Below are 11,101 nucleotides of genomic sequence, written 5' to 3'. Positions count from 1 at the left end.
GAGTTGTGTGAGAGCGCCCCTTATGGCTTCCCCACTCCTCTCCACTCCATTTTTTTTCATCTCAGTGTTTATAACAGTACACATACAAACATGCACACATTGTGAGAAACTGATATACATAAAGTCATCAGACCATATATAAAAATAGAATTCTGACCCACAGCCTTGTAGCAAGGAGTTCAGGAAGACAAATTTTCCACATTTTTGCCAACACTTATTATTTTCTCTGTGTCTTTTTTTTAATTATTAGTTTCATACAGTACATTGGTTAGACATTTAAGTAGTTTACAAAACGATCCCCCTAATTACTCTTTCTCTCCTCTGGCTCTGCACCTAGCCCTTACATTAATACCAACTGAATTCTCTATGTTGTGCTCCCCAGCCCCGTGATCATCTATCAACTACTAATCTGTGCTTCTTTAACCCTTCACCACATTCTCCCAGCCCCTCAACTCCCCTCCCCTCTGTCCATCACCAGATTGTCCTCTATATTTGTGAATCTGTTTTTGATTAGTTTGTTCTTTTTGTTCCTTAGATTCTGCACATAAGTGAAATCATATGGTATTTATCTTTCTCTGTCTGACTTATTTCACTCAGCATAATAACCTCTAGCTCCATCCATGTCATTGCAAATGGTAGGCTTTTGTTTTTGTTAATGGCTGAGTAATCTCCCTACTCCATTTTAGTGAGGTTTCCCTTTACAGATTTTCATACACAACTGTCCCCAGGGATTCCAGATGAACAATTAAGGAACGACACTATACTTACTTCACAGAGGGGGAAACTGAGACCTGGACAAGGGGACAGAACACAGGCTTCAGAGATAAACCAGGTTCCGCCCCACTCCAGCTGGGTGGCGTTGGGCGAGTCACCTGTCCCCTCTACCTTGCCTGCCCTCTGGGTGATAACACCCACCTCTCAGGGCGCTGTGTATCAAATATTTATTGCTCACCCACTGCACAAAGGCTGACAGACAAGGGGCTTCTCATCTGGAGAATAAAGGGGCCAGGTGCACAGTAAGTGTGGGCCACAGCCTGATGGGCATCTCCTTCCCTGGTATGACCCCAGAGGCCAGTAGGCCTCAGCAAAGAGAATTCCTCAAACTTTCCAGAAGGAGAGAAATTAAACATACATTGAAATAAAATACCAAAAGATCGTAGCATGGAAATTTCACTATAAGTAGAACATGAGCATCATGTGAGAATGAGCAATTTCTCTGCCATAGTCAAATGCCCACCACAGTAGGGGTGTGAGCTTCCTGGGGCTGCCATAACAAAGTACCACAAACTGGGTGGCTTAAACCAACACGAATTTCTCCTCTCACAGTTCTGGAGGCTGGAAGTCCAAAATCAAAGTGTCAACAGCGGCACTCCCTCTGGAAGTTCTAGGAGAGGATCCTTCCTGCCTCTGTCTTCACTTGGCCTTCTCCCTTCGTGCCTGTCTTCTCTTCTGTTTGTTATGGCGCGAACGATTCTGAGACCCACGGAGCCAATTGAGATTAATTATGAGCCTTTATTAGCCGGCCGGCGACTGACTCTCTACCACGCAGGGCTAGAGAAGATCAGCCCCTAGCTTTCAGAGGAGGCAGCTGATAAAGCTTAAGGCCATATCCTGGTGGTCTCCTGAACCAGCAAGCAGATTACAGAAGTGGAAGTTGGCTTTTAGCATATCTTTGCTCAGAACAGCACCCTTCATTAACAAGTAAATGGATTACAGAAGCAGACAAGTAAGACAACTTCTGGTATCTAAAGATATTTCTTCCCTGTAGCTGACTTAGCTAGTTGGCTCACTTGAAAATTTTCCAACCTTAACATGTTGTCACTGAATTTAGTGCCTATCTAGATAATCCGAGATGATCCCATCTTGAGATCCTTAATTTAATTACATCTTCAAAGGCCCTTTTTCCAAATAAGGTCACAGTCACAGGTTCTGTGGGTTAGGACTTGGTCATATTTCTTTGGGGGCCACCATTCAACCCTCTACAGATGGATAAAGGGTTAGAGCAATGGTTCTCAACTGCCCCCTGCAGACACTTGACAACATTTGTAGACATTTTAATTGTCACAACTGGAGAAAGGGAGAGTATGCTACTAGCATCTAATAGGTTGAGGCCAGGAGTGATGCTAAACATCCTACAATGTACAGGACAGCTCACACACAAAGAATGTTCTGGCCCCAAATGGCAAGGGTGCTGCAGTTTGGAGGTTCTGGGGTAAATAACAGCCTCAGTCAGGTTGGAATTGACTCTACAGCCCGACACACATCATTCACTAGGTGATTTGGCCAGGTGAGTCAGCTTCTCCAAGGCTCTGTGCTTCACCTGTAAAGTGAGATAAAATTACATGACACTTCATCAATATCGTAGAATAGGTCCTCCACCATTGAGATGATTTTACTCTCAGTGACTTCTTGACTTCATAACAACCTGGACTTCCCAGGATTCCAGCAAAGTGAGAAAAATCTGACCGTGAAATTATTTCTAAATGGAGTGAAACAGGGACTCATCCGAAATGGACCTGTTCATGAAGCCTTGGCAACATGAATTATACTCTTGGGAATGAGGAATTTGCGGTTTTCTTTTCATTGTTTAAAGCCAATACTAAGTTCTTTTTAGAGTCTTTCATATTTTCCTAGACTCTGAAAAATTCTCTAGACCAGGTGTTCTGGTTAGCTACTCTGCATAACAAATTACTCCAAACTCAGTTGCTTCATACAGCAGTGATCAACTATTTCTCAGGATCCCATGGGTTGCCTGGGTAATCAGTCTCTCTGCTGATCTCACCTGACTCGTTCACTCTGTGACATTCTGTGGGTGGCTGAGCAGGAGGATGACATGTGTGGAAGATGGGGCTGTATGTTGGCTGGTTCTCCATGTGAACTCTCATCCAATAGGCTAGAACAAGAGTCTGCAAACCACAGCTCACAGGCCAAATCTGGCTCACCACAAGCTAAGAATGGTTCCCACATTTTTGCATGGTTGAAAAAAGTCAAAAGACTAATGTTTCATGACACATGAAAATTCTATGAAGTTCAAATTCAGCATCCATAAATAGCATTTTATTGGAACCCAGAAACGTAAATTCATTTACATATTGTCTAGAGCTGCTATGCGTGACAGTGGTAGAATTTAAAGTTGCAACAGACCGCAGGGGCCTACAAAGAACAAAATATTTACTACCCAACCTTTACAGAAAAGGCCTGCCAACCTCTGGGCTACATCAGCTTCCTTATTCGGAGTATCTAGAGGCAGCATTCCAAGAGAGTGACAGTGAGAGGTGAAATAAGGTTTATCCTGTAAACTCACACCTTCTGCCACATTCTGTTGGTCAGAGCAAGTCACAAGCCAGCCTGGATTCAAGGAGAGGGGAACTAGTTTCCATCTCTTGATGGAAGGGGCCTGCAAAATACTGTGGCCATGATTTTCAACCTCGCACGCCAGGGTATCTTAAGGTGGGCTGTCCAGACAGAATCGGGCGGGCGGTGGGGGGAAGGGGGGGTGGCGCGGGAATTCATCTTTACTTTCATTAACTTCTCACTGGAATTTAGCATGCCCTCTCATATCCTGCCAAAGCAGGCATCGGTAGGCCTTGTGACTGCCACCAGTAGAAATCAAAGATAATTTCATATCAAATCCCGGTTATGGCAGACACCTGAAAACACCACTTACACCTATCTCAACTTGGAAATCAATCATTGGTAGAGCCTTTGCGAATCAGGATTACTTAACCCGTTCATGAAGGAGTGTATATTTTTACAGCACATATTTTCACACCTGTATGTCAGTCTGACAAGTTTCCTTTGCAATCCTGTGTATTTTTTTTATCTTGAATTTTATTATTATGATTAATTAGTGACATTGGTTAACGAAATCCAGAAAGTTTCAGGTGTACAATTTAACAGTAAGGCATATATATATATTGCATTTGTTTTTTAAATGCATTTGCAGCTGCCCCCTCTGGGAGCCCCTGCAGAATCAGGTCAGAATCAGGTGGTGGTTTAGGCAGATTAGCAAGGTTCTAAACTGGCCTCCTAAGGATTCTTAATCCTGAGAGAGCAGTCAGCCGGCTAGCACACCCAGGACCACACAAGGTCCCTCCACCCTGTCCCCAGCCCCCAACCAGGGTGCCATGGCCTCCCTGTTCTCCGGCCGTGTCTTGATCCGCAACAACAGTGACCAAGATGAGCTGGACACGGAGGCGGAACTCAGCCGCAGGCTGGACAACCGGCTGGTGCTGCTGTTCTTTGGCGCCAGGTCGTGCCCGCAGTGCCAGGCCTTTGCACCAGTCCTCAGGGACTTCTTTGTGCAGCTCACAGATGAGTTCTATGTGCTGCGGGCTGCCCAGCTGGCCCTGGTGTATGTGTCCCAGGACTCTACAGAGGAGCAGCAGGACCTGTTCCTTAGGGACATGCCCAAGAAGTGGCTCTTCCTCCCCTTTGAGGATGACCTGAGGAGGTGAGGAGGGAGGGGAGGTCAGGGAGGGCTTCCTGGAGGAGGGGCTGTTTCTGCTGAGAGGGAAGTATTACTGATGCATCTGCTCCATCTGCAGTTGATGAGCAGCCCCTGTGTGCCAGTCCATGTACCAAGAACTGGAGGGTACACAGGAGGGTGCACATGCCCATGTCCATCCAGTCTCTGGGGAGCTTACAAGCTGGTAGGGGGACAGACATGTAACAAAGCCTCAAATATATAACAGCAAACTACAGTAGTGTTCTGAAAGACAAAGGAGGATGCCATGGGTGGCCCTGCTGAGATTTGGGTGTCAGGGGAGGCTCACCGAGGAAGTGGCTTTAAAGAGAGACCTCCAAGGACAGGGAGGTGGGAGGGTAAAGAGTGAGGAAAGGGGAAGATTTCCAGGCAGAGGGCACAGCACAGACAAAGGCTCAGAGGCTGTCAGAGAAAACAGCCAATTCAAGGAACTGCAAGTAATTCCAGGCATCAGAAGTCATGTGGAGCAGTGCCCCAAATGCCACCTTAATGTGTGTAGATGTGATCCTCAATGTAGATGGGAGCCATGGAGGGCACTGGATCTGAGAGATGGCTGGATTTAAGCTTTAAAATGAGCAGCCCGATACACAGTGTTTTAGTTTGTGGTCATTTTAGAACTTTCCCCTTTTCTGCAGTAAGACTTTCATTCTTTTTAATCCCCAATTTTTTATTGTATATTTTTTTCAAAGATACCAAGAAGCTGGAAGAAGTACACAAGGAAACCCACAGCCATTGTCAACATTTTGCCACATTTGCTTTTTCTACATGTGTGTGGAGTTTATGCTAAACCTCTTGAAAGTGAATTACAGGCTTCATGACTTTCTGATTTCATTCATGTTGTTACATAAGTCGGAAGTTTCTGGTCATGGAGACCTTCATTCTCCACCAAAGATTATCAGAGTTGAGACACTGGCTCACTCTCACTGCCCTCTGCAGCTCACAGGGTTCCTTCCCCAGAACTGGCAACATTGCCCTCCCCGGGGCAGAAATGTCAGCTGCCAGAGCATTGTAGCCCAATGTTGACCTTGTTTAAGGCAGGGTCCTCTTAACAAAACATTCACTCAGGCTGGTATGTGGACAGAGAATGAGCCAGTCTTTACCCACCCCCAATCCCACCCACCCACATGGTTGCTAGATAAAATACAGGATGCCAGTAGAATACAAATTTCACAAAACTATGAATAACTTTTTAGTGTAAGTTTGTCCCACATATTACATGGGACATACTTATACTAAAAATTATTTATTTATATGAGATTCAAATTTCACTGAGTGTCCTATATTTCTATTTGCTAAGTCTGGCAACCTACTTCTGTGAGACTTTGCGAGTGCCCTGTGTTCTCTGTGTGGAGGCCTGGAAAAGGGCCACCCAAGAACCCAGTGGGCAGAAATTAAGAACTGTGCGTGTTGGACCCAGCCTGGCAGGCCTCTTTATTCCATGACTGTGTGGGATTCTGGTCTAGAGAGGGGTTTGGTCTGGGATCTCCTTGAGCTGTCTATAGCTTCTCACTGGCTTCTCCTTCATACTGAGAACAAAATTCAAACTCTTGACCATGACCCTGGAGGACCCGATGTGATCAAGGCTGTACCCCAATCCCCCTCTCACCTCAGGGCCTATGCATGGCCTGTGCCCTCTGCCTACTTCATCTTTCCCGCAGTTCTCCCCCTCCTTCTCCAGCAGATATCAGCTCAAAGGTCACCTCTTTGGAGAGGCCTTTCCTTTTTACCATGGTGTCCCTCGGCCTAGATCCCAGCAAGGGCAGTGTACAGGAAAGGCGCTCAGTAAGTACAGGGAGGAGAGATATGGTGTTCCCCAGCTTGAGGTCACTGATCCGCCCGCCCTGTAGGGATCTCGGACGCCAGTTTTCTGTGGAGCGACTGCCAGCCGTCGTGGTGCTAAAGCCGAGCGGGGACGTGCTCACGCTTGACGCGGCCGACGAGATCCGGCGCCTGGGCCCCGCCTGCTTCGCCAACTGGCAGGAGGCTGCAGAGGTGCTTGACCGCAGCTTCCTGCAGCCTGAGGACCTGGATGACCCCGCGCCGCGCAGCCTCACCGAGCCGCTGCGTCGCTGCAAGTACCGCGTGGAGCCCGCGGCGCGGGGCGCACGCGGGCCTGGGAGAGAGGACGGCCCTGAGGCAGAGGGCGAGGCCGGGGAGCTGTTCTGACCCCCGGGATGGGGAGGACCAGAATGGAGGTTCTGGGATGACACCCCTCGAGGAGAAGACGCGGGGCAGGGGGGAAGATGAAGGGAGCCTCTGTTGCCCTGGTGGGGAGAGAATGGAGCGTGGGACCTGAGGCAGGTCTATCTGCCTTCCTGCAGCTTCTCTTGACCGGTGAGGGAGCCCAGGTCGAGCCCCCAGTATTGATGGAGAAACTGTGGCAGCCGGAAGAGGAAATCGGTGGTGACACAGAAAAGACAGGAGGAGGAAGTGGGGAGGGAGACCATTCGACTTCCAGCCCAAGGAGGTTGATACTTACCCAGCACAAGGCAAGGTTGAGTCAGGGGGGGCTGTTTAATTCCCAAATGCTGGTAGGGAAAGACAGGCAGTGATGAGAATAGGGAGGGAGCCTTCCTGCCTTGTTTAACTCAAGGGAGGGGACAGGGCCGTGATGAATCCTGGAAAGGCAGGACCTGGGGTATGTTCCTGCAATCTCCGCGCAGATGGCGTGTGGGACCTAGGACGGCACCGGTGGCGGAGGTCTCTATGTGAAACAACCCTCCCTCCCTTCAGGAGGGGGCGGGCCCAGGGCTTGTCCTGGTCCTCCAGCGGCGCGTCTGAGACTTCCGGCCGGGGTCTCCAGAAACATTTTTAAGACCTAGGGGAGGTGGAATGGTTAATGGTTCCAAAATGGAAAACGCAAATAAAGTCGAATAATCTGGCTGAGAATGCCCAGCCCATCGTAGATTAAATAGATTGCCCACATATTTCATACGCAAAATTAGAGCAATCCTTTCACAACAGAATTATAGTTTAATACGGTGTGCATTTCAAGATTTGGTGCCATGTATGCTGGGGTCCCGGACCACCAGCGAGGATCAGGAATCGCCCTGTCTCTGGTGAACCTGGAATACTCCCAGGGAGAGACAGCAGATTAAAAAAATCAAAAACTCCAGTCTGGAACAACTTCCTGGCTGTGTGACTGTTCTCTCCCACCGGTCACCTCCTCTATCTAAGCCTCCTTTCTTTCTTCCGGAAAGTGACAGTAATGCCAGGTCCTACCCGGCAGGTCATCCAAGAAGCCGGAGCTGGAGCTCTCTCCACTTCACGAACTCCTTCGCTTTGCCTCTGGCAGCAGGACATGTCGGGGGCGGAGTCAAACATGTAAATGAGATGTAAAACCCTCCCTTCGTGCCCAGTCTCCGGGAAGGGTGAGGTGATGTTTCTCTGGGGCTGGGAGACCTGAAGACTGGACAAGTGCTTCATTTCATGCTCACCCTTAACCTCCAACCTCTGGGTGAGGACATCGAGGATCGGATGGATGATCCCATCTGCTTCAGGTTCCAGCCACAATTTTCCCTCTGTAGACCTCAGTCACCTATGTATTGGACCCTGTGTGATAATGGCTCTTAAAATCTGTGTATCTAATACTAGGTCACAGGCTTGCTGCTAGCTTTTAGAAGAAAGAGTTTTAAAACGTCCATCTGGAGCACACTACCCATCAATATCTTTACTATTATTCCCGCCAGCACCCAGCAGCCAGCCTTCCCCACTTGGGCAGTGAGACGGGGAGACCATTCCCTGTCCTGTCAGGCTGTGTGAGGTGGGCAAGTCGCTGGCTTCTCCGGGCCTTGTCCTCCCTAGTAAACAAGAGTCATAACACCCCATCCCCACCCCTACCTATCTGGGCTGTAGTAAGGAAGGGACAGATTGGCGCCTAGCCAAGGCAGACGAAATCACCCTCAGAGTGTCACCCACATGCAAGGTTAACTTTCCAAATTGAGTCCATACATCCCTAAATTAGAAAGTCACCCCCACATACAAGGGGAAGGGCCAGGTCTTGGTATTTGTGACCTCGCCCCCAAGCCTTCAACAAATAATGATAAACTCTAAGACAGTGCTATTATGACCTTTGGCTGTTGTATGGAGTTGTACCTTTACTTGTCTGGTTGCGTTTCCAACTCCCCGCCAGGCCATGAGTCCCAGAAGCTGGGCCTGCCTTACTCACCAGTGGGTCTCCAGAGCCTGGGAACGGATACAGTATGGGCTCCCCGTCAATGTTTGTCAAATGAATAAATGCAACTTTCTTACATCTGTGTGTCTCCAACACCCGGAACAGAGCTGGAGCCTTGTTCCAAATGAGTCGCCGACTCCCAGCTACCCCAATTGGGACTTCCTTACCTGAAAACATGGATAATCATCCTAATTTTGGTGATGAAGAAAGAAGCCAAAGCCTGGTGAATAGATGAATGAATGAACAAATGATGAATGAATGGATTTTGTTACAGATGAGGAAGCCCAGAGAGATTAAGGGACTTGCCCAAAGCTACACAGCAAAGGAGGATGTCACCTGGAGGTGTAGGGTCACCCCATAGTCTCCTCTAGGGTCATTTTATACATAAAGCACTGGGCTCAGGGCCTTCGTACTCTTCCCAGAAGACCTAAAAAATTTGAAACTTGAAAAAGAAGACCCCGCCAAATCAGAAAAGAGACCTGGAAACTCAAAACTAGTGTGTCTGTTAAATTGTATAGAGCAGTGGATTGGAGCCAGGCTACTGGGTTCAAATACCACCTTGCCTGTGCTAAGCTGTGAGACCTAAGGAGACAGCGCACTTCTCTGCCTCAGCTTCCTCATCTGTAAAGCCCAGGTGATGACTGTACTGTCTTTTCAGGACTGAATGCATTAAGACAGGGCCCTGCTTGCAGGAGGTCACATCGACTCATTCACCTCTATTTGAATCTATCATGAATATGTTACCTGTGAAACCATTTTCAGATTTGATATTTCACACTTTGCAAGAATTCCAGAGCAGGACTACAAGGTGGTTCATTCATTCAGGGGTGCAGCAAGCATTGATTGAGGACCTGCTGTGTGCTGGGTGCAGTCCTGGACACTAAGGGAACATGTTGGTGGACCCTTGGGCAGATATCTTGCTCTCCTAGAGCAGTCCTCAGCAGGGGTCCTCAGACAGTGGGAAACCATAGGGATTCAATTAGGGAGATACAAAGTGCTTCCAGGAAACAAGAAGACAAACAACTGGATTCAAAAATAAGTAAAGAACGTGAACAGACATCTCTCCAAAGAAGAGACATAACAAGCCCATGAAAAGATGCTCACCAGAAGCCATTAGAGAAATGCAAATCAAAACTGCAGTGAGATAGCACCTCACACCCAGTAGGATTGCTGTATATATATATATATATATATATATATATCTTGAGATATATATATATATCTCGAGCTATATATATATATCTCAAGCTGTATATATATATATATCTTATATGTATATGTATAGCTCAAGATATATATATATATATACAGCTTGAGATATATATATATAGCTCGAGATATATATATATATCTCAAGCAAAAAGAAAATAACAAGTATTGGTGGGAGAATAAGGAAATCGGAACCCTTCTGCACTGCAGATGGTAATGTAAAATGATGCAGTCACTGTGGAAAACAGGTGCACAGGCAGTTGCTCAATAAGTTAAATATAGAATGACCATATGACTCAGCCATTCCACTCCTGGTATATACCCAAAATAAATGAAAAGAGGGACTCGAACAAATCATGGTTCAAGAACATTCATAGCAGCACTAGTCACAAAAGGTGGAAACAACCCAAATGTGAACACAATGTGGTCTATCCATACAATAGAATATTACTCAGCCATGAAAAGGAATGAAACACCGATACACACCACGACATGGATGAACCTTGAAAATGCTATACTGAGTGAAGGAAGCCAGACACTATGACCATATTGTGTATGAATCCACTTATGTGAAATGTCCAGCACAAGCAAAAGCATAGAGACAGAAAATAGATTAGTGGTTGACAAAAGCGGAGGGAGGGGAATGGGAGTGACTGCTAATTGAGGACGGGGTCTCCCTTTGGGGTGATGAAAATATACCAGAGCCAGAGGTTGCACAACATTGTGAGTGCACTAAATGCCACTGAATTGTTCACTCTAAAATGGTGAATTTATGTCATGTAAATTTCACCTCCATTTTTAAAACTTAAAAAAAATAATAATGACCAAAAACGTGCCTATGGTTAGAACAAAGCCTAGCAGCGAAGGACAGGGGTTCCTGTTCGGGATGGGAGTCCAGGAAGGCCTCACATAGGAGGTGACATTTCTGCAAAGCCCTGAAAGGAGGTGACCGATGGAAATCACAATTGCAAGGTCTACAGGTAGAACCAAATATCAAAGTGAATTAAAAACTTGTTCAAGATTCTTTTTAAATAAATAAATAAATAAATAAATAAATAAATAAATAAATAAATAGATGAAGAAAGAAGGGAGCGGTGGGGAATAATTTAATAAGTTTAGGGGCCTGTGGGGCTCCTAGATGGGGCCACCACACACTTGCCCCTCAAGGGTTTGCCCCGCCCCTTCTTGGCCCCGCCCCCCAGCACCTGGAGGCCGGGAGGGGGCGCCCGCAG

The 11,101-nt window shown here is 47.0% G+C and overlaps 1 protein-coding gene across 1 annotated transcript; it reads left to right on the top strand.

Annotated features, from left to right (window-relative positions):
* Positions 1-4,127: 4,127 nt before the first annotated feature.
* Positions 4,128-6,665, top strand: NXNL1 (nucleoredoxin like 1). The gene is made up of 2 exons (XM_039867632.1): positions 4,128-4,453; positions 6,334-6,665. Exons 1-2 carry the CDS (start codon positions 4,128-4,130, stop codon positions 6,650-6,652), a joined length of 645 nt encoding a protein of 214 aa, XP_039723566.1. The 3' UTR covers positions 6,653-6,665.
* Positions 6,666-11,101: the final 4,436 nt, after the last annotated feature.

This window comes from Pteropus medius, unplaced genomic scaffold, assembly GCF_902729225.1.
Source record: "Pteropus medius unplaced genomic scaffold, Ma_sr-lr_union100, whole genome shotgun sequence".
Lineage (NCBI taxonomy): Eukaryota > Metazoa > Chordata > Mammalia > Chiroptera > Pteropodidae > Pteropus > Pteropus medius.
The sequence above is the reverse complement of the archived record's forward strand: the minus strand, read 5'-3'. Positions and strand labels throughout refer to the sequence as shown.

Coding starts and splice junctions, on each gene's coding strand:
- NXNL1 (XM_039867632.1), top strand. CDS start 4,128: ATGGCCTCCCTGTTCTCCGGCCGTGTCTTGATCCGCAACAACAGTGAC. Junction 4,454..6,333: donor TTTGAGGATGACCTGAGGAG/GTGAGGAGGGAG, acceptor CCCGCCCTGTAG/GGATCTCGGACGCCAGTTTT.